The sequence below is a fragment of the Budorcas taxicolor genome, chromosome 3, assembly GCF_023091745.1.
Source record: "Budorcas taxicolor isolate Tak-1 chromosome 3, Takin1.1, whole genome shotgun sequence".
Classification (NCBI taxonomy): domain Eukaryota; kingdom Metazoa; phylum Chordata; class Mammalia; order Artiodactyla; family Bovidae; genus Budorcas; species Budorcas taxicolor.
In genome coordinates this window covers 115,564,135-115,587,724 of record NC_068912.1, presented here as the reverse complement: position 1 = coordinate 115,587,724, position 23,590 = coordinate 115,564,135, and the positions used below count along the sequence as shown (strand labels likewise).

The following is a 23,590-nucleotide window of genomic DNA, read 5'->3' as shown; positions in this document are numbered from 1 at the left end:
GAGGATACAAGTGTACAGGCTGGGCCAGGAAGGAAGCCCAGGCGATGCGTGCCCGCGGGAACCACCTGGTCTGCGGGAGAAGCAGCCAAGTCCGGGGTGGAGGGAGGGGGAGCCGGAGGGAGGGGGACCCGGGGGCTCCAAGGCAGCCCAACCATCTGTCACCATGAGAGCCCACACTCAGCTCAGCGACCCCTCCCTGCACCCGCAGGCTGAGCGCTGTGTCACTCAGCCACCCCGTCTCTGAAAACCATCTCACTTCCATGAAGACCGAGGCAGCGCTGTGCTGGGACCCTCCCACCAGCCCAGTGGTTAAGACTCTGCCTTCCAATGCAGGGGGCATGGGTGCGATCCCTGGTTAGGGAACCTGAGGTCTCACAAGCCATAGGGTGGGGCCAAAAATGTTAGGAAAGCAAAAAAAAAAAAAAAAAAAAGCCTGCTCCCTGGACCACCCCCTCGGTGGCCCTGGTTCAGTCCATCACCAGGCCTGGTTCTCAGGCTAGCCGCCCAGGCTCAGAATCACCACCCGCCATCCTTCTGGTAAATTCATCTGCTGGAATCTGCTAGAATGGGATTCTGATGTTTTCAACCAAGAACCCAAATAGACCAATTTACCAGGCTCCCCAGCTTAAAGTATGAGAAAATTCTATTCTCAAAGGCAAAGGCCACTGCTGAGAGCAAAGACTGCCTGAATTCAGGAGCCTTTTTAGTGCCCTAAACTCTGAAGGTCATTCCCAGAACGGCAGCCGCAGTAACTGCAGACCTGGGCACCCACCTCGCCGCCTGGTTACTCGGGCTGCAGGCCTCTTGTCTGAGGCACGTCAGCCTTGACTCTGTGCTCATCAGGCGTGCTCCCCGGGGCCACACGTGGCCTCACTCCAGGGAAGGCACCGTCAGGAGCTTGGTCCTTTCCTTCTCATGCAGTCACGCTCCACGGAGCTACAGCCACATGGGGAACCTGCATGGGACACTGGGGTCTGGTCCGTGACCACAGTCCCTGAGCACCTGGAGCCCATAGTGGGGAGAGATGTTGGGGGGGAGGGTGGGCATGATCAGGGCTCAGAGCACAGGCTGCCTGCCTGGAGCCACAGCCAGGAGACGTCTGAATATCCTCCAGGGAACAGTGACAGGAGCTAAACAGCGAGGACGTCAACTGGGTTAAGGAAAGGGAAGGCACGCCTGCCCGGGGCCAGAACCCGGACCACCAGGGGCCCGAAGCAGAGCCCCAGGGAACTCTCTGCTGAGGAGGTACCCACGGAGGGGCCAGACCGGGCAGGCCCATGGCCAAGGGCCCCAGATGCTAAGAGAAGCAACTCTGGTTTCCTTTCTTCACTTACCCCGTGACTTGTTCTAAAAAGGCTCAGGATGGGGTGAGGCCAGGAATTCCGCCTTCATTCTGAAAGCCCTGGTGAGCCATTAAAGGCTTTTAAGCAGGGCAAGGCCTGGCCAGATTTGTTTTGGAAATCTATTTATGGGTGAGCTAAGCTGTCAAACACGAATTACCACATCGAAGTTCCTGGGCCATCTGAGCGCAGAAGCAGGAGATGGGCCTGCCCGCATCGAGGGAGTCTGGGAAGGGCTGCCCTCCTGCACCACGTCAGTATAAATACGTGTTGACTGCTTACTCATCAGAGATCCGGAGACAGCACACTACCTGTGAAGCGGACCCGAACGCATCTCGGCAGCCGCCTAGGGTTTATCACACTGTGAAAACTTGAAAGCTATGAAGTCCTCATTTATACGGAACAGCTCAGTAATTCTCCAGCAGGTTTAACGTGTGGGGTGGGGCAGGGAGTCGTTATATGTTGGGCCTTTCCGCTTTTTAACTAAGAAAGGCCGGTGACAGGGTGCAAACTCGGGATGTCCCATGACAGCAAACCCACACCGGTTTGCTTCTTGACTCCGCTGGGCCCCCGGCCCACCTACGAGGCCCGGGGCCACGGGGACTCGCCGCGCCTGGTATCCCGACACCACGATTGGGTCACCTGCAGCAGCAGCCCCCGGAGTGCCATCCGGCAGTGGCAGGGGCACCCTGGGAAACTATCAAAGAAGCAGCATCCCAGGCCCACCCCCCAGCTCCAGGTCCGGTGCCTCCAGGCGGGCCCGAGGCTCACCCACAGTCGGGTGACCCTAGGCCTCCTGCCACCAGAGGACCTCTGCCCTCAAGGCCTCCAGCCCTACAGCCAGGCCCCAGGCTGGGTCCAACCAGCCAGGACAGGTGTGAGGAGGGAAGAGAGAAGGGGCAGGGCAACGTGGGGAAAGGTGGGCACGCCTTACAAACCTGCGGGAGCAACACAGCAGCTCCTGAACGAGCGATGAGGCCCCCAAGCAGGGCACAGACCACCGAGGCTGTGTCGTCCAATTTCATGATCTCAACACTTTAAGACAGTCTGGTGTCAAGGAGAAGCTCGTGAAACAACGTTTTGAACTAGAAAAGCATAAACAGGCTCAAGGAGACTGTAAACCAGACTTGGAGGGACGTGGCCTAACCTGACAAGGCCTGGCCTGTGGAACGACCCTGAGCAGACACGGAAGGCCAGACTCCAAACGCCGCCTAGGGACCAGAATCTCAGCTCCACAGAGGGGCGCGGACCAGCCAGGCCCCCTGTTCTGAGGAGCAGACAGTGCCGCTGCTGCTAAAATCCCAGGCACTTGATAATATTCTCACTCGTGAATCTTTTTATTTCCCAGAGAAGGAGGCCAAAGGCAAGGTCCTCTGGCTGGTGCAGAAGTTCAACGTGGCCCTCGAGGGGTCACGAGGCTGCCAGGCAATGGTGGGACCCCCCAGAGACGTGAGGGTCTGCTTCCAGGTCAGAAGTCAAGGTCAACTTCCAGTTCAGAGATCTCAGTCCAGCTATGGGCACACAGTACACACTTCCCAACAGAGAAAATGAGCCAGGAATGGGGAAGGAAGTGCAGGGATGATTTTCTTACTTCTGTGTCCCAAAAAAAAAAAAAAGGCGTTTCTCATCCTTGTTATTATCCCTCCAAAGTAAAAAAAAAAAAAAAGAATAAATAACACCAGAACTCCCGAACAGGTAAGTCAGCTCACAGCACTTTGCTGTGAGAAGGAAATGACAGCTGAGTAGACAAGGGCTGTCATCTCCCCCGACACACACACGCACACACACACGCATGCACGCACACGCACACGCACACACGCACACGCACACACACGGAGCCCCACCAAGAACACAGCTGTGGAAAGCTTCACAGGAGCTAAATCCATGACTGGAGAAAAGTACACGGAGTCTTCTCCCCACCTCTCCAAGGAAAAGAACTGCCAAGGGAACTCTCCAGAACACGGAGTTGTCAAAAAGATTCACATAGCGAAGTTTCCAGGAGGTTTACTCTTGGCCAGAGGACAAGCGAGTAATTTCCCTGAGCCAAGCAAAGGTTAATAATCAAAGGAGTTCGTTAAGCCCGCCCTGAGCACGGGCTGCCAGGAGGTTAGTCATAAAGCGCTGGATGGAATCTGCCTACTCAAGCAGTTGGAGGAGGGGCAGGAGAGACGGGAACATCCTCACCCGGGAGCCAGTTTCCTAGAAGACTTCCGGGAGGAGGCTTCCTGGCGGGCGCTGGCAGGTCCCTGCCCCCATCCGGAGAGGGTCATCAGTGGCGGGGCCGGGGGGACAAGGCCAGCCTCCCCAGCTGCAAAGTGCTTGATCCCAGTGAGCCTGCAGGTCCATACACCCCACCGGGCATGCCCACCTGAAAAAGTGTGTGTCAGGGTGACCCTTGGCCAGCACAGAGCTGTGTGCTGAAGACTGAAACTGGGCAGGGACCACAGAGGTTGGGCCAGGGGACCTCAGCCCAGCAAGACTGAGCTTCTAGCCACCCTGTGCAGCCACCCCAGGTCACCACCCACCAGACGACACTCACACCCACCTCCCCAAAGCTGGAACCACCAAAAACAGTCCTGCAGACATTGCCAAATGTCCTCTGGGGGCTAAATGTGCCCACTCCTTTCCTTCAGCACCACAGATCTTAGCCAAGCACTCGGATTTTGGAGAGAAACGGAGGTCAGGGGTCACAAAGTCCCAGATACCTCTCAACCCAGAAGACATCATCTTCCTCAAGGACAAGTGCAGTCCTCAAAGAGCCCATCAACCTGACCCCCGGAGAACACATGCGCTGACTCCCAGCGCGAGGGTAGAAGCCAGCAGCTGATCTGGGGAACAGCTTGGCAGCGTTTTTAAAGCTTAACTATGCACCCACCATATCTCCCAGCCACTCCACTGCTAGGTATTTACCCAAGAGAAACGAACATGTGTGCCCATAGGAAGAAGCGTACGTGAGTGTTCATATCAGCTTATTTGTAAGAGCCAAACTCTGGAAACAGCTCCATCAAGATCCAACAACAGGATAAGCTGGGGTGAGCGCACACCATAGAATAAAATTCAGCAATAAAAAAAGAAGAGCAAGTGACGGATACACTCAGCTCAGACGGATCTCAAAATCCTGATGCTGAGTGAAGGGAGCTGGGTGAAGAAACGGTCCACTAGGCATGATTCCATTTCTGCTAAATTCTAGAAAGTGCAAACGAATCCACAGTGACAGGTGATCCGAGTGAGCAGACGGGGTGGGGGGGCCTGGGGCAACGCCTCGGGAGGTGAGAACACCCAGCATCTTGAGGGTGGTTCTGGGGTGGTCTGTCAACATCCCTCAAATGGAAACCTTCTGGTGTGTGCAGTTTCTATTACAGAAATTGGAGGTCCATAAAGCTGTGAAACAGAAGGAGCGCACAAAGAGCGCTGCAGCCATAAAATCCACCTCTGAGAGCAACTGTTCCGTCCACGGGGCACACGGCCCCACAGGGAAGCGCTGCCCAGGCAGGTGGGGACTCTCAGCCGCAGAACTGCACTCCCCTCCCCGCCAGCGCCTTCTCGGGGGATGTCAGGAGGATAGGGGCACGGCCTCCACCGGTGCTTCCCACTCCTTCCAGCACCCAGGGCCTCTGCCCACCGCCCCGCTCCGGTCTGCCCCCAGCGCAAATGGGGAAGTGGGATTAAGCCACGCCTGCAGGGGAGTCTGGCCTAGAACCGAACAAGAGCACAGACCGGCACCCAATGCCCGTGGAAGGGACGCTGCAGACAGAGCGCACCAGACAGAACTCCGAGAACTGCAGGCCTGGCGAAGGACAAGCCCGGGTGAGCTCCTCCCTTCTCTGCCCCCCAGCGCCACTCTCGGAAACAGAGACGGAGCCACCTGAGCCACTGACCACGCCTGCGGTGGAAGGCAGATCCCGGGTCGAGTCCCACACGGAAATCTGGCCCCGCTTTCCCACAAACCAGCACTAGACGAGCATTGGACTTGGCCGCTTCCGGCTCTGCAACCTGGCTCTGAGTGACTTCAGGCCAATCACACTAACTTTTGGGGGCATCAACTCCTCCCTATTAAGTTAATTATAGCTCAGAGGAAAGGCAACTTATATTGGCACATGTTGAAAATGAACTGCCAACAAAGGTCCGTCTAGTCAAAGCTATGATTTTTCCAGCAGTCACGTACAGATGTGAGAGTTGGACCACAAAGAAGGCTGAGTGTTGAAGAACTGATGCTTTCGAACTGTGGTGTTGGAGAAGACTCTTGAGAGTCCCTTGGACTGCAAGATCAAACCAGTCAATCCTAAAGGAAATCAGTCCTGAGTGTTCATTCAAAGGAATGATGCTGAAGCTGAAGCTCCAATACTTTGACCCACCTGATGCGAAGAACTGACTCATTGGAAAAGATGCTGATGCTGGGAAAGACTGAAGGAAGGAGAAGGGGACGACAGAGGATGAGATGGTTAGATAGAATCACTGACTCAATGGACATGAGTTTGAGCAAATTCCAGGAGATAGTGAAAGACAGGTAAGCCTGGCGTGCTGCAGTCCATGAGATTGCAGAGAGATGGGCCAGACTGAGCAAATGAGCAACAACAATAAGATGAGCGGCTTGCTAGCACCTTTACTGTTAAAACGTCACATAATTCGGGTGCCTTGAATTTAGAGCTGTAGTTTCAAGCAGCCTGGAATCAAGGTGTCTCAGATCTCATTTACTCCGGTGGAATTTTCTTAACCATGCTGTTTGGAATCTCTCCCTCCTCCCGCCTGGGAACTTGTCACCACAGGCCGCCAGCTGGAGTTCTGTGTCCTCCCAGCATGGTCCATGCCACCAACCATAGCAACGGAGTAAAAGCAGGCTGGCAGGTGCGATGTCCTCTGCAACCACTTTCAGGAGAAGCGCACAGACCACGGGGAACTCCCAGCCCCCATACAGAACCTGGGCAGGTCTGAGAGGTTTCCTTTCTGCATCATTAAAACATCCCAGAACTTCCCTGAGCTGGCCCAGTGGCTAAGACGCTGGACTCTCAATGCAGGGGGCCAGGGCTCAATCCCTGGTCAGAGAACTAGATCCCACAGGCCGCAACTAAGAGTTTGGTGTTGTGCTAAAGATTCTGTGTGCTGCAAATAAGACCTGGCGCAACCTAATTAATTAGTTTAAAAAAACTTTTTTAAGAAAAAAATCGTAAGAGGAGGGAGCAGGTCGTGTTAGTGTATGAGTCCCAAGTTCAAATCTGGACTCAGCCACCTTTAGGTGTGGATGGATTTGGGGCAAAGCTTTAAACCCTCAGGCTCCTGGCCTATAAATGGGGGTTTGGACCACCTCTATCCTAAAGGACACACTGCATGTTAAGTCCTCAATGTGGGGGGGGGGGGTCCCCACGCAATAAACAGCGGGTGCTAGGATGGCTTTTATTAAGGAAGGGAAAGAGGAGAAGCCAGGAGGGTGCTCATGAATGTTTTATAGAAATTTCTGGAATCCAGAGCAGGCACAGCTGTCAAGGAGGCGTCCAGGCAATGGTGTCCCTTACAAGGCAAAGCCACGCCGGAGCAGAGCTGTGCCCCAGGCCCACGGGCTGAGCCAGACCCCTCCACCTGGACGCCCGCTGAGCATCCAGTGCCCCAGGCTGGCTTCTCCCGAGCGTCCTCGCTGTGCAGGGCATTTTTAAGTACCTGTTGATGTCCTCTGTCCCCCCGAAACTAATCCATAACTAAAGTCTGAAATGGAGCCACTGGGGCAGGGTGAGGTGGTGGGGGCGGGATGTGGACTCCAGGCCAGCTGGCCTGGGTGTGAGCCTGGCTGTCCACTACCAAGTGACAGATCCCAGACAGCTGCCTCCCCCCGCCCGGGGAGGCTTTCCAGGCACAGGAGCCGGGCCCAGAGAGGACCACGCGTGATCACAAACGGTCCCCCGATGGAAGAGCAGGAAGTTCTGGGGACGGGCTCGGCTCCAAAGGGGTTGGCCCAGCACAAGTGCGGCCTGGCTGCCCAGGGAGGGGGGGCTTTAGGAGAAGACTCAGCAGGATGCTGCTCCCTTCCAAACTCAGAGGAAGGGCCGGAACCTAAACAGCAGGGATCGTAACACACAGAGCAAAGAGCGAGGAGACAAAGTGAGCTGCTGGCCAGGGTTCGGGGGTCTCTGTCCACTGCGCCCAGGCCGGCCGCCAGCCCCGTTTCCTGCCCCTCTCTGCACAGTGAGAGCGGCAGAAAGGGGACCACGTGGGCTTCAGTCACGGAAAACACGAGGAGGCCCTGGGCCTTCAGGGGCTTCGAGTCTCAGGGACCCTACTCGTGTGGACGCAGCTCCTCCCGGCTCCTAACCAAGAACGGTCCTGGCAACAAGACATCAAGCCTAGAGAGAAACTCGCAGTCAAATAAACTTAAGTTTCTGAGGAAAAGTTTCATTTCCGGAAAGCTCCAAAAAGGCAATCTCAAAGTCATCACTCTTCAAGTCATGGGTTGTTTGTTTTTTTATTCCAATACTGGAACCCAGGCTTTAAAAAAAAAAATCCCTGTATCTGAATCTAAAAGGAGTTATGTAACAATGGCCAATGTAACAGTAACCATGGAAAATGGATCTTCCAGACACGAGCTTCTGGAAAAGTTCGCTGCAGTTGGCTTGTACACAGTATCTTCCTACAGGACTCCCAGGCAGCGGTTGCTGAAGAATCAACGTGTGGTCACGGCAGTCCGGAGAGTCCTGTCCCAAGGCTTCAAGACACGAATGCCAATTTAGACAGTGCTTGTGTTTAACCAGCGATCGCCAAGGCTGCCAGGGGTGACTCTGGGAATAAAACAGAACTAGACCACATGCTCCTGTCCCCTCGGGAAAAGACACCCTAACACGCCCACACAAACACCACACTCACAAATGTAATTATAAATCGCATTACGTTTCTATGGGAGAGACATCCCGGGAGAAGGGGAGGGGGGACCAACAGGGAGCTCAGCTACAAGGGTGAGTGGGGTGACCTCCCCAGGTCCCTGGGCCTTAAGGTAAGGTCACACAAACGAGTGGCATTTTTTTTTTAACACGTACTTTTATTTATCTGTTTGTTTCTGCCTGCACTGGGTCTCTGTTGCTGCATGCAGGCTTTCTCTAGCGGTGTTAAGTGGAGGCTGCCCTCTAGTTATGTCTCCCAGGCCCCAGAGCACAGGCCCAGCGGTTGTCGCACATGGGCGTGGGTGCTCCATGACACGTGGGATCTTCCTGGACCAGGGATCGAACCCAGCTCTGCTGCATTGGCAGGTGGATTCTTTACCACCGAGCCACCAGGGAAGCCCATACAAGTGGCTTTTTAACATGTAGAGGGAGCCAAGCCATAAGGAGAATTCTGGTAGCCTGTTGTTGACATGGACAAGCAGGACATCTGAAATCTCCTTCCACCATGAAAATGCGCGAGGGAGACTGGGCCTTCCTTTTAACCTAAACCGTTAGACCAAGAGGATCCTCACCCCATCAGCAGGCGACATGATGGACTATTAAGCTCTCTCCCACTTTGCAGGGAGAGGCGGTCCCCGTGAGCAAGTGAGACAAGGAGGAGGAGGAAAGGGCGGACACTCAGGGGTGTGGAAGGTCACCCCCACCCAGACAAGCAACAAGTGCATAGGTGGCCACTCAGGTTCATCCTGCAGTGAGTTCCCCTCCCTAAAAAGCCTGCCTGGACTTTGAAAAGTTGAGGCTGACAAAGTGGAGATTAAAAGCCAGGGCTCTGGCTGGGTATTTGAGACCCCACAGGCTCAGCACGTGGAAGCCTGGTTTGGAAGCAAAGACAGGGCGGTGGGCTAAGACGGCCTGAAAGCCCAAGTCAGGGGAGAACAAAGTCTGACTGGCTGGTCCAACCTGGGGGCATTCTGGAGTCAGTCCGTGCTGTGCAGACAGCGGCCGTGGGGAAGACGGCGAGAGGGACTTCCCTGGGGGTCCAGAGGTTAGGACTCCATGCTCTCACTATCGAGGCCCTGAGATCCGTCCCTGGTCAGGGAACTGTGATCCCACCACAAGCCTCACAGCACGTCCCGAAAAGGAAAAAAAAAAAAAAAAGGAGGTGGGGGAGAGATGCTGAGAGATGATACAGGGACAGAATATGCTGACTCAATTCCTGGAAAGGCCGCGTGGTCACAGGCCAGCTCTGGGCAGGATGTGGAAAGAGCTGCAGGGGGTCAGACAAGGAGGAGGAGGAGGAGGAGGCTGGGACGGCTGGCCCTCTGTGAGGTCATCGCTGGCTCAAGAACAGCCCAGAAGACACGCCCCACGTGGGCCCAGTCTGGGGAGCGGGAACTTGGAGGCCTAATCAGGTTCTGTAATTAACACTGTAATTAACGCTGCTAAGTCAGGAACCATGGGGCCATTCAGCTCCCAGTTCAGCCTGGGATGTACTCGGAACTCTTGAAGCAGAGAGGTGATGACAGCTGAACTAGACACCCAGCACACAGGCCATGCACGCGTGCGCACACACACAGACACACACACACACACAGGCACATCACTCACACCTACAGCACTGACCCTGTGCTCACAATGACGCTGGTGTGCCACCTGGATTAGGGACGGCTCCACACCTGCTTTCACTCTCCTGGCCGAGTCGGGGGAACGAGAGAGAGATGTTGGAGGTTATCCTCACGGATGGGGTTCCTCCTGCTGCCCCCTGTACACCCCCAGATGTCGTAACGAGGCCTTCAAAGCTGTGACCCTGCACAACATCATTCTGCTTCCAGGAGGTGTTCACGGTGCAACACGATCCAGCAAGAAAATGCCTGTGCTCCACGGCAACACAGAGGCTGCTGCGGAAACCAAAGTCCTGGACACACAGGATGGCAGGCCATCCCCACAGCCAAAACCAGCACGGCCCAAAGAGGGGCTGCCCTCCCAAACACACACGTGGTCGGCCACAGGATTCAAGTCAGAGCTCAGTCCGAAGTTTCCCTTTGGGTTCAAGGCTGAACTGTATCAAGATTAACAACAGAGATTTTAGAGATTATGTAGAGATTAACTCCACATAAAATAGACAACCAACAAGGAAACACTGTATAGCACAGGGAACTATGCTCAATATTCCCTAATAATCCATAAGGAAAAAAGATATGAAAAAGATTATATATATATATACACACATATGTATAAATGGACCACTGTGCTGCATACTTGAAATTAAGACAACACTGTATATCATCAACTATACTTCAATAAAACAAAAAAAAATTAAAACAAAAAAAGATTAACCACAACAACCATGCTTCCAAAACACAGGTCAAGCCGGCTGCTCCAGCAGAAGATGCTTCGTGTTTTGCTGCTGTTGTTCAGCCGTGTCTGATCTTTGCGACAGCTAGGACTGCAGCACATCAGGCCTCGCTGTCCTTCACTACATCCTGGAGCCTGCTCAAACTCATGTCCATCGAGTCGGTGATGCCATCCAACCATCTCACCCTCTGTCATCCCCTTTTCCTCCTGCCCTCAATCTTTCCCAGCATCAGGGCCTTTTCCAATGAGTCAGCTCTCACATCAGGTAGCCAAAGTACTGGGGCTTCAGCTTCAGCATCAGTCCTTCCAAGGAATAGGCAGGGCTCATTTTCTTTAGGGTGGACTGAGTGGATCTCCTTGCAGTTCAAGGGTCTTCGTATTTGATGCACAAGTAAGAAGCACCTTGTCCCTGCTGGGTCTGCACCGCACCTGGAATCTTGACACCACGACATCAGGATGATACCGCTTCCAGAAATCCTCTGGATTCCAAACCGACGTGGAACTAGCCTAGGAAAGCTCTGCATTCTGTTACAAATGCCAACTGAACAGTCATGCTCTGGATGGAGAGAGATACAACGCAAGCAGAGAAGCAAAGCGATGGGTATGTAGGACTTCACCCTGAACATTCTTTCAACTCTTCCTATGTTTGAAGTTTTTCAACACAGTATGTTGAGCAAAAGATCCTTCCTGACTTGTAAACATGACTTTCATCTCTCTTAATAGCAAACGTCTTGTTCACACAAATCCCAGGCCCCAGGCTGTGGGACATAGACGCCCAGAGTGGGTGCCCACAGCCCACCCAGTGGGTAAGGGCTCCGCAGACTCAGGTGTGGGGTCTCCCTTGCCGTTCCCTGAGGTACACCCAACGCCCGGGTGTCTCCAGCAGTGCATGCAGGGTCCCACCGTTCCAGACCACCCAGAGACTCTTTAATATCCAAGAAGGTGATCTGGAAACCGAAAATCCTGAGCGTGACCCCCCTCAACCTGCATACCTCACCAGAAGCAGAAGTTCGAACTCTAGGAAAAAACAAACAAACACAGGCTCTGAAGTCAAAGTCTAGAACTCCGAGCCACTCTCAGAAAAGCAGCATTCCCAGACGTCCAGACCCCGCTGAACAGCCAGGCAGGGTCGCCATGACTCTCAGAAGCACATGACCCAACTGCGCCCCACTGCAAGATTCTCCTGCCAAGCCAGTTGAGCGAAAGCACTTGGGGCTTGGGATGTTTGAGGGGGAAACTCTAGATTTAGGCAGTAGGCAGAAAGAGATACATAATTTTCTTATGCCCCAATATAAGATGATCAGAAAAGCAAATCCAAATTGAGAAACTAGGGTAAAACTGAAAATTTTTTAAGTGGGGAAAAAAAAAAGTTTTTGTGTGAAGACAGGGAGATTTCTTTGGGCAGAGATGAGTTTTCCAAAGCCTCCTTGGGAGGTAAGAGACCGAAGTGTCCTATCAATGACCACTCCCCACTCCACCCCACCCCCAGTGGCATGCGCTTCCCATCTTCTGGGGCTCAAATGGGGCTTCCTCCAGGAGCTCCTGGCTTCCCTTGTGGCTCAGACGGTAAAGAGTCTGCCTGCACTGCGGGAGACCTGTGTTCAATCCCTGGGTCAGGAAGATCCCCTGGAGAAGGAAATGGCAACCCACTCCAGTACTCTTGCCTGGAGAATCCCATAGACAGAGGAGCCTGGTGGGCTACAGTCCAGGGCGTTTCAAAGAGTCGGACACGACTGAGCGACTTCACTTCCCCAGGAGCCCCGTCCAGCCTTCCCAGCCCAGCGCACACCCGGCCTGAAGCCCCCGCCCGCCCTGACTCACACAGCGAGCAGCCTGCTCATCTCTGCGCTGCCAGCACGTGGCCTCCGCCCGTCTGTGGACTCGAGCCACCAAGTGAGAAGATACACACCTAACAGGCCGAGTCGGAGGTGGAGACAGGCACCAGCGGAGCGCCACGGGACCTGCGCTCTGGGCCAGGGACAGCCGTCCAGGAGACTAACCGACGGGGTGAACAGGACCTGAGGGGCCACCGCAGCCCAGGCTCAATTGCACAGGTCCCCCTCCCCCTGGGAAACAATTCAGCCCCTGGCGAGAGACACTCCCCAGGGGCTGTCGTGCCCCTGACACCCACCAAAGAATCTGCAGAGGGGGAACTGATGGCCCGTGAGGTCCAGATGCCGGCCCCCTAGCCGGGATGACAGGCAGGGTGACTCCCGAAACCAACCATCGGAGCTCCCCCTGCAGGGGCTGCGTGCTTCCTCTCCAAATCCTGGTGCCTGGGGAACTGCCCCTGGTAGCTGAGCACCCCTCCTGCCCAAACCTCTGGAGCATCTGGAGGTGGAACCCTTCTGCCCCAACACGGTCCCACTCCTGCGTCCCCAGGGTCAGACCTCGCTCCCTCCACCTGGCGAGTTACAGGCCCCTTCGCGCCTGCACCTGCCTCTTCGGGGGGCGCACCTCTGTTTCCCTCCTTGCCCCCCTGCCCCGGCCCCCACCTTCCCTCAGAGCAGCCCAGCTCTGAACCTGCCGGCCACTCCCCACCACCACCGCAGCCACCGCAACGTTTCTGTTCTGCCCAGCAAGCCCCGAGCATCACCACCCCCCGCCCTGTCCAAACGGAAATCCATAATCAGTAGTTTCCCACAGCCCAATACATAAAAGCGCTCCCAGCCTGCTCTCTGGGGCTCACAAGGCTCTTCTCCATCCGCCCGCCCTCCCCAGGTCCCTGCCGGCTGCGGAGATGGGGTTCTGGATGGTCCATTCCTACGACCCACCCTCCCTGAGAGCCTCAGCCCTCTGCCCGTGTCCCACCAGCCTCCCTGTCCGGTAACCCCTCTGCCCCCATCTGTCTACCCCAGTATGGACCGGTGTGGCCTCCTGGGCTAGTTCCCACTGCCCTGGGAGAGGCACTCCGGGGGCACCCGTCTGCCTGCACCCCAGAAGCAAAAAACAGCGTCCTGCCCAAGGTCCGCAGGCGATAGCATCTCCCCGCCCAGACTCCTCACACAGGCCGCTTCCCACGCTTGCTGAACAAAGTGAGGGGAAGCCCGGCCCTCCCAGCCCCCATCCCTCAAAATAAATATTTGCCTTGGTACTGCCACTGGAGACTTCTCAAGGCACACGCCCCTCTCTCTCCAGCCCCGGGGTCCTTACACGCTTCCTGGGTTGAGTGTGGCCTTTTTTGGGGGTGGGGGGCGGGTTGTGCAGGGCAGCTCCCAGGACACAGTCAGAGGAGCAAAGAAAACAACCCCTCGAGAGTAACAGAGAGCTGTAGCTTTCTTCCCTTTGCGTCTCCGCATAATCGCCACAAACAGCAGAGACTGACCATTCAGACCGCAGGCCAGTCTGAACCCAGAGCTGCAGAAGGCGTTTCCCTTCAGACAGCAACATGGACAGGAGGGCACAGGGGCGTGAGATGGACTCCAGGGGCAGGAGGGGTTGTCTGGACTCAGCCAAGAGAGCCCCCACTGACCACTGAGGTCAAGCAAGAGCCCGGGAGAGCTGCGGGGACCCTGGGGGTTGCTCCGCATTTTCAAGGAAACCATTTCCTGCTGAAGGGTTGCACCCTCACTGCTCTGTGTATGAAGCTGTAATCATTCCACTAACCAGGAATGAAGAGCCCACAGACAACCCTAACTCTAAAATCTAACGCCTGAGACAGTGCCGGAAACGTATCAGGCACTTGACTGTTTGTGGACAAACAGCTGGAAAGAAGGCAAGGGAGGGAGGCAGGCAGGAGGCAGCCTCCATCCTGAGGGTCTGCGGTGTAAACCCTGAACAGCAAGGAAAGGTCCCTCCAGACAGGGCTGCCGACAGAGTGGGTTCGGAGCAGCTTTGCTGACCTGGGGGAAGGGATAACAGGACACTAACCACCCCCTCACCAAAAGGAACAGGGACACCAGAGGTGTCCTATATTAGGTGCCCTAATAGGCAGGCCTATTCCCACGGCCCCAAACAGGAAGCCACCCAAATGCCCATCGCTGGGAGAGCAGGTGAGCAAGCAGAAGCAGCCACCTCCAACCACACACAACACAGAGGGGTCTTGCCCTGTGCTGGCCAACTTCGCTGTTCTGATCTGGATGCAGGACGTACCCACGTGGTCAGTTTGTGAAAACACCCTCCCTTAGGACCTGGGTATCCTTCTAGATCTACGTTCTATGCCCCCCACCCCCACCCCCCAAAAAAGAGTCCCAAAAAGCTACCACATCTGAAGTTGTCTCAATACCTCCAACCCCCAAATTCCTAATGGTACAGTAATACACAGAAAATCAGAGATCCAGGCTTGACGGTCCAAAGTAAAACTGAAACAACCATTTGCTTGTCTGAGACCAGGTTCACCAGCCTGAACTAACAGCAGCGGTGTCGGGACAGGAGGAAACCAAGGCACTGCTCATGGCAGAGCCCAGATCCATAGAAACTGCAGCGAAGGGCGGGGCAGGCAGGCGGGATGGCCCACGGAAGTGCCCTCCCTGGAAAATGGGCCAATCTTCCCCTCCAGACAAGGATCCCTGGAAACACAAACAGCAGAGTTTCAGCCCACTCCACTCTCTCCGGACCCACTTCTATTTACCTCATTACAAAAGCGTGCCCGTAGTCACCGCATCTATAACATCAACTCTTGCTGCAGCAGCAGTCACGTGGAGAAGGTGAAGGAATAAACTCAGGAAGCTAAGGGGTGCCTTGCTTTGCTGCAGGCACTCATGCAAAAAAATTTTCTAACTCCTTCAAGTATCCTCAGTAGACGTGGTATCGCATGTCCATACTAGCTAAAAATGCATTGAAATAAGGCTAAACCCACTTCCTAAAAGATCCTGTACCCTCTTTAAGACTATTATCTGAGAATCTGTTAACAGGAGCTTTGTGTGCTAAGCTGGAAAGCAACATGGTTCTATTTGCAAGGGCCTGCTGGATGTTGACATTTCTAAGACCAAACATAAATCGTTTGTGAACATGGCCGGTAATTATTTGGAATGCTTCTCCCAGAACCATGAAAAGTGTTTCCCACCCTTTCAGAAAAAAATAAATAAATAAAAGGCAGCTTCGAAGCATGATGCTAATGACAAGCAGACAGCGTGAGCAGTTTTTAAGATTACACAGTTGCTTGTGTAGAAACACTGCACAAATACTCCAACACTGCAGCCCAAAAAAAGACAATCCGAATCAAACAGCGAGAGAAGTGTGAAAATTGCAAATGAGCCCCTGGTTAAACAAACACACCAATCTGTTCCCGGAGAGCTCAGGGTGGCCACCTGTTCAGGCTGGTGGCGAGTTCTGATTACCAGTGGGAGAAACAAAATGGGAGTGATGACAGCAACCCCCCACCCAGCTCAGGCCATGGGCCCCACCCTGCAGCCTATATTTAGTCTGCTCTTTATGGAAAATGTCCCAACCTCGCACACAGCTATTTGGCTGGTTACTCAAAGGGTCCATTAACAGACCTCTTCTGCTGGCGCTGGTATCTTCTCTCCTTCCCTCCTTAGCTCCCAGGTGGAAGTAAGCCCTTCCTGGCCTGGGTCAGTCATGGGCACAGGCACAGGGGAGGGACGGGACCCATGACAATGCCAGCTCTGCCCCTGGACAGGTCAGCCTTGCAGCCCCGTGTGCAGGCTTCCCATACCACAAAACAGGATAGTGAAAGTGACCCCCTGGCCCTCAGAGGCCCAGAGCTCCCAGAAGGACGTGGCACAGGGGAGGCCCGGTGCTCAGACACCCAGGAGAATCACAGATGCTGCCGAGATTAGAGACAAACATCTGCAGGGTGCACATTCCTTCTCAGAGCCAGGTGCTTAACAGAGCGGAGGAATTACGTGGCTAAGCACCCGATCAGAACCCCGAACCCTGGATTTTAAAAATAACTAAGCCTGATCGGCTTTGCCAAACTCAATCACTTAGGCCTCAAAGAATCTGGAGTGTTGGGCCAGGGGTGGGGGGCAGGGGACAGGGGTTTGCTTGAACGCTGAGAAACCAAGAGACAGGACCAAATCAGTAGTTAAAACCAGCCCCAGTGTCACCAATGATAAACACCTGCAGGGCACACAGGGGAAAAAAAGGATGCAGAATAGGGGATTTCAGTCTTAACAAAATAAAAAGCCAGCTTTGGACAAAAAACAGAGGCAGCAGTAAGCAGGGCTCCAGGCTCCCCGGTGGAGGCTGCAGCTCCCTCCTGAGTCACTTCCTCCAGGGCCCCCAACAGCCCTCTTAAGCTGCTAATAACAGATTGCTCTCCTTCTTAGGGAAACGCCCTCTTAGCAGCAAAAGAACAAACACAAGGATGTTTCACCTGCCAAATCATCACAACAAGTGAATACGGAAGAACCTCGCTGAAACATACAGGAGATTTCCCTAAAAATCCACCATCGCAAGACAGGAAGGGGAAGTCCAGGGAACCCCAGACGGGACTTAGTCCTGAGGGACTAAGGAGCATGTGGTTTAGTCGCCAAGTCTTTTCCAACTTCTTGGAACCTCCAGGCTCCTCTGTCCATGGAATTCTCCAGGCAAGAATACTGGACTGGGTTGCCATGCTCTTCTCCAGGGGATCTTCCAGGAATCAGACCCATGTCACTTGTCTCCAGCACTGCAGGTGGATTCTTTACCATAAGCCAAAGGGGAAGGCCTGCCCCTGGCAATGTCCATCCTCCACCCACCACGTTCCTGGCAGGGCACCTTGATCAGCATCATCGTTGGAGGCGAAGTGAACATGGACTTGAACCCATTCAAACCTGGGCTTCAATCCCTCCTCCACTGTGTTTAAGCTGAGTCACCAGAAGCAATGGCCAGGGCTGCTGGCCCCCACCGGTCCCCCACAGGGGAGGATGAGAGGACACCTCCTCCACTGATTGAGAGCGACGCCCAGGGAAGGTGCCCAGTCCACTGCTGGACTGCCCTCCCCTCCCTGACCTTGCTTCTCAAAGTGTGGACCCACAAGCCAGCATCCTCTGGAAACTTGTCAACAGCACGCTCTCTGGCCTGCTCCAAACCTACAGAAGCAGTAACTCTGCTTTCCCAAGCCCTCCATGTGATCTGACTGCACACTGAACTTCAAGAATCAAGACTCTCAATGTTCCACTGAAGATACCACACTGTCAGCCACCCAGACCTGTCACTCACTCGTCCCTATCAATGACACAGACTCTGCACCTGAAACTCACTCACACCAGCAGAAAAAGCACCACCCTCCTGCAGACAGCTGGGCTGAAAAAGGTGCCAGGCTTCAGCAAGGAAATCTTTCTCTTCCCCTACATGCACTAGAAAAAAAACTCATTGCTACCCAAACAGCACACCCAGGTTAACCACCACCACCTGACCGCAAAGCACCCTAGTCCAAGCATCTGTGCTCTCGTGACAAGTTTCAGAACACCCTCTCTGCATGATCAACACCGATCAGATCACCAGTGAGGAGCAAGAGGCCCCAAAAGCCAGAAAAAACATGAGACCCTCCGGCAAGTCACACCCTCGACAATTCCTGGGCATCCTCCAAGGGCCAGACACGACACACAGCATCGCTGAGGAGATAAAAATGTGCATGACTTGATTTCCTCAAAGAAACCCCAGTCCTCAGGCTGGACTGGTGTAAGGAGATGAGCTTTGTTCAGAGAGCTGGGACAGAGCCTGGGACAGACCAGGAACACGCTGATCCCAGCCAGGTAGAAAGGACGCCTGGATTCTGGAAGGGTCAGAAGCCATTAAGGTATGAAATTTAATTCGGAAGGGACAAACAGCCACCTGAGAATTAATTTTAAGGAGGAGACTGTGATACTCATATCAATAACTAGAAGTCCCCATGGTTATAACTTTGATGAAGCCTGAAATATTATGAATACAGTCAATAGTATTGAAGAAGAATTATGCTCACCTAACGGCAGGGAGAAGGTATTTGTTCCCTAACCCTGCAACAACCAGATTAAATAAATTTCCATAGGAAAACAGGCTCTTACAACAGTTTTGCTGAGGTAAGCAACTTCACAGAGAACATAAGACCTCCAGCCACTGGCAGCGTCCGCAAACCCTTCTTCTCTTGGATAAAGGAAGGGGTGGGGAGCACAGGCTCGGATGGTTTGTACATTCGACTTGTAGGAACTGTGAGTAACCAGGAGTCCCGTCACTCGCTCAGAAAGGGCTGGAGAGTCAGCCCTGAGGATGATCAGCCCTGCTCATCTCTTTCGAGCAAGTTTCTTACCCTTTCTGGCTCAAAGTAAAGAGTGAAAGTCGCTCAGTCGTGTCTGACTCTTTGCAACCCCATGGACTATACAGTCCATGGAATTCTCCAGGCCAGAATACTGGAGTGGGTAGCCTTAACCTTCTCCAGGGGGATCTTCCCAACCCAGGGATCAAACCCAGATCTCTTATATTGCAGGCGGATTCTTTACCAACTGAGCTATGAGGGAAGCCCTCTGGGCCTCAAAGGTGGCATCAACGTCACGGGATCATCACAAGACGGATGGAGATATGCAGGTCAAGCACTTAGCTCTCTGCTGTACACGATGCTCAACGGAGTGGCTGCACCATGGGAGGAAGGGGGGCCCCTGTCCCATCTTCCCAGGTCCCCCACGTGCCAGAGCTCCACCGTTGAACGCCCCCCGTGAGTGCCCTGACCCGGCATGTCAGGCACAGTTCTGTCGAACGCCGGGACTTCTCCAAACCCTCAAGGAAGCCACACAAACCACCAACGGGGCCAGCAGGGCACTCAGTTCCCCCTGAGCTGCTGCCTGGTGAGTGTGGAGGCATGAGACCAGTCAGGGGCTCAGCCGTAGGCCGGCTGAATAAGCTGGCTGGGTTGTCATCCGCATCGCTGTTCAGCTGCTGGCAAGCTGAATTACAACATGCAATCGCTAATAGAGGCTTTACCCATGCAGGAAGAGCAAGCTTTTTTATCTAACAAGAAAGGCAGCTGATGCATTTACCTCAACCTCATCAACTCCAGATGGGCTTTTTCAAGAAGAACCGGAGTGGGGACCCTAGGCAGGATGCTCACCCTGGAGACAGCTGGTCCCAGCTCGCTTCCAGGCATGGAGGACACCTGGGGTGCCAGCCACACCTCTGGAGGACACCCCAGAAAACTGATGGGGTAAATCTGAAAACAACGGGCAATGCCTCCTTAAGACTCCAGATACTTGAGGGAAAAAAATACATCTCTGCCGCAAGTAAATTTTTGGAAAAACTCTTTCTTTCTTCTTTTTTGGCAAGTGAATGGCAACCCACTCCAGTATTCCTGCCTAGAGAATCCTAGGGACAGAGGAGCCTGGTGGGCTGCCATCTATGGGGTCGCGCAGAGTCGGACACGAAACTGAAGTAACTTAACAGCGGCAATGTTTCAAAACAAGACTAAGCATTAAATCACACTTCCCGTGCCTTCAAACAGGGTCACAGACCCGACTCAGGGTTGGGATTCTTGGCGAGCCCTTTCAACTAAAATCTACACAATTTGGTCCATCATTAAGAGATTTTCCAATCCAGACTCTCTGGGAATCACTTTGAAAACAAGCACAAGCCGAAACTTCCTTCCCTTCGACGAGCCCACTCCTCTCTTCCACAACAAAAATGCTTCAAGGTGCCAGAAAACAGGAAAAGTTTCTGTAAATTATGACACAGTCAAATGCTGGAATGTTATGCCAAGGTGAAAAATCGTTATCCTCAAAATTTTTCATAACATGGAAAAGTGCTCACATTGCGCCAATCAAGTAGCTTTGTAAGTATGACTCCAATTCTGTGCATACACTCACCGAGACAGAAAATAAAGCCTGGCTGGACATCCTCTAAAATGCAGATGATGTTCCCTGTTCGTTGGGACAAGCGATTCTTAAAACAATTGACTCTGATGCGCACAGACTTTAAAATTCTAGGAGGTGTACACTTACCATGGTGCCATCCTCACCTCCCAGGTTCACAGGCAGGGGCAGATACGTGTGTGCTCCTCAAGGCTACTGGGATGCTCCGGAGCGCAAGCTCGGTTACGGCACAGAGCTCTGACAAACGCGTCTACAGTTTGCGTACCCCAGGGCCATGCTCCCCCATCTGGGGTGAGGGAAGAACCCATAACCCATGCCCTACACAACTGCACCAAACTGCTTCTGTGTTCTTCTCTTGTTACAGGAAAAATGTCGTCCTGCCACAATTGATCAATCTTCTCGGCTTCCAAAATATCAATGGCGCAGATAGAAATCACAACTGCATCTTAAAGCTGGCACAGAGTGGGGGAACAGTTCATTATAACAACGAATTTCATTAGGAGGAGCGGCAGAAGGTGGCTGGGGAGTCAGGGAAGCCTGCAGACCTAGGTTTCAAGGATCCTTTGGTTCAGACTCACCTCTGACCTCAGTCAAATGTTCAGGAGGTCATTAACCTTCCCTGAAGCTCCATCCTCTAGAAAATGAATCTGGCCCACATTCTCCCCCAGGGTCGGGACAGCCACACAAGGAGCTTACGAATATAAGAGCATACTTGCTAAAGTTCTTCTATACAAATGAAAGGTGCAATCATTGTTAATAACACAAAAAAGGGAGGCATATCTGAATGATTCTTAGAGCCCCGTTAAATAAACCGCAGCCCTGACACAACACAGACATTCCTTTTTTTTTTTAACAGAAAAAATAATAGCCTTGTCAAAGTCCCAAGCAGGATTCATCACTGATTCTGAGTCTCATCAACAAACGACAAGGCTTCCGGCCAAGAAGGAGCCTAAAGTCTCAGTGTGTACAGGCAGACAGACATTGAGCTACCAGAAACCATCATCGAGGAACCACATGGATTTTTGTTTTTGTTTTTTCCAAAAAAGAAGAATGAGACCACATCCTCTTGCTAGAAAGTCAAACTGCTGCGTGGGGAGCGCCTGAGACCCCAGAGCTGGGCTTAAAGACGAGAAATGGACCCGAGGCAGCAGGAAGGACGCTCTGATGAGGTCTTTGCACGGAGACTAGGCGCTCTCGGCCAGGTGCATCCAATGCTCGGTACCAGCTTTCTAAGAGTTTTATCAGACTCCCGTGGATGCTGCCAGGAAAGAGCAAGAGGAGCAGGGGGCCTTTCACGTGAGTGGCCACCGCGCCGGAGCCCGGACCCTGGAGGCACGTTCCTGCCAGCTCGCCCAGCATCAGCAGGCATTCCTGCCAGCTTGCCCAGCATCAGCGGCCCTGCGCTGGTCCCCCAGGCCTCCCACAAGTCCTGCCAGAGGCACACAGGAGCCTCTGCCTCTCGAGGAAACCGGAAGCATCTTAAATGGCCAGCGGGGCAGCAGGTGCTCGGACAGCCAGGCCTGCAGAAGGCTGGAGCACCATCCAGATCCTTCCCGGAATTAGCAAGTCCCCTATGGAGACAGGACACCGATCGGGCAGCTGAGCTGGGACGCAGTTCAAGTCCATGGGGCCGCCAGATGCCAAGAGCATCGACACCGCCTTCTCCATCTAACCGGCCAGGCGTCAAGCCCAGCCACTCTAAGGTGAGCTGTGCAGGCTGCACGGCACTCAGGCAAAGTACCCCCTGGCCCCAAGGCCAATGCCCCCTGCCTACAGATGGACCGAAGCTGCGTGATGCCTAAGCTGGGCTTCGGACACACTCCTGGCCAGGCCTCGGAACATCCTCAGCATTCCCCAACAGCGGCCAGAGGGACTCTTGCTTGGGACAATTCTATATTACAGACAACTCACCCTTCAGACCTTTTACCATCACTGGCCAACAGCAAGAAGTGGGGGAAGCAAGGGGATAAGCTGGAAGCTCAGTAGCAGAGAAATAAGAACCACAGGGATCCAGAGAAAACACTGGCCCCAGAGAGGCAGAACTCCGGGCACCTCTCCTGAGGACCTCTGCCTCACCCGACCTGCAGGAAGGGTGGGTGGCATCCCAGTGCCAGGCGTGTGAAAGTGACCCCCGCCCCCCGAGAGAGTTCTTCTGATCTGATGCAGGATGTCGGTGGGAAACACTGTAGAGGAAACCAGCCTCTGAGCAGGAGCAGGTGGGTCGGACCTGAGGTGCTGTCCGCATCCGGGGCTGGTTCTCCGCTGGGTCTAAGTTCCGTTGCCTCCACTGACTGTGCCCCCAAAATGGGCAAATACACCAAAGGGGTTGGCCCTACCCTGCGGAGGAAACCTGCCAGCCAGAGCCTCGCCCCCAGCAGCAGCACTTTTCCAAAGACCTCTTCAACGTCTAGCAAGACGCTCGGCCCCGGCCTAGTGACCTGTCACACGGGCCAGGGGCGCCAACCGCTCCGGCCGCCCCGGGGGCTTATGGCTGGGCCGGGTCACTCGGGTGGCCCAGGACGCGGCCGCACAGAGTCACTTTCTCAGCGGAGAATCTACAGCCCATTAGCACATTATCGCCGGCGATCCATCTCTGGCGGCGCGCTCGCCGGCCCTCTCGGCCTCCCCCTCCGCTCTCGCCCGGCCTTGCGGGGTGAGAAGCACCGCAGTGCCCACTCGGCGGGGCAGCCGCGTGCCTTGGCCCGGCGCGTGTGTACACACGCACGCACACACACGCTCGCGCGAGCGCGCGCCCGCCCTCCAGAAGCCCCACGGCGGCCCGGCCCTCACCTTCGATGGCGATGACGTGCTCCCGGATTTGGTTCTGCAGCACCGGCTCCTCCACGCGCTCCAGCAGCTCGTAGATGGAGTAGATATTGGGGTGGACCGACTCGAAGCGCTGGATCTCGGCCCGGATGGCAGCCGAGTTGGCCAGCTGCTGCTGGTAGTTCATGGTGCAGGCGCCGCGCCCGGAGCCGCGCGCCCCCCGCCGCCGCCGCCGCCGCCGCCCCGCGCCCCGGGGCCCGCGGGCCGCCGAGCCCCGGGCGCCGCAGCCCCCGGGGAGCCGGGCCCGCCGGGCGGCGGGCGGAGGAGGCGCGAGAAGAAAGGAGCGGGCGGAGCAGGCGCGGGGCCGGCCCGCCGACTCAGTTCATGGCCGGGACGCGCGCCCGGCGGGCGGGCGGGCGGGCGGGCGAGCGGGCCCCGGCGCCCCAGGTCAGCGGGCCCCCATGGAGCGCGCCGCGGCGCGCGCGGCCGGCCCCCGGAGGACGCTCGATCGGGCGCCTTCCTGTGCCGCAGTCGCCTTCCA

General features: G+C 54.8%; 1 protein-coding gene across 2 annotated transcripts in view; it reads right to left on the bottom strand.

Moving 5' to 3' along the window:
- The window catches only part of AGAP1 (ArfGAP with GTPase domain, ankyrin repeat and PH domain 1), a 568,353-nt gene extending 545,117 nt beyond the window's left edge, over window positions 1-23,236 (bottom strand). For both annotated transcript variants that reach the window (XM_052638291.1, XM_052638292.1), the window contains exon 1: window positions 23,074-23,236. In XM_052638291.1, the coding sequence (XP_052494251.1) occupies window positions 23,074-23,236 (163 nt within the window). The remainder of the gene's footprint in view (window positions 1-23,073) is intronic.
- Between the last annotated feature and the right edge of the window lie 354 nt (window positions 23,237-23,590).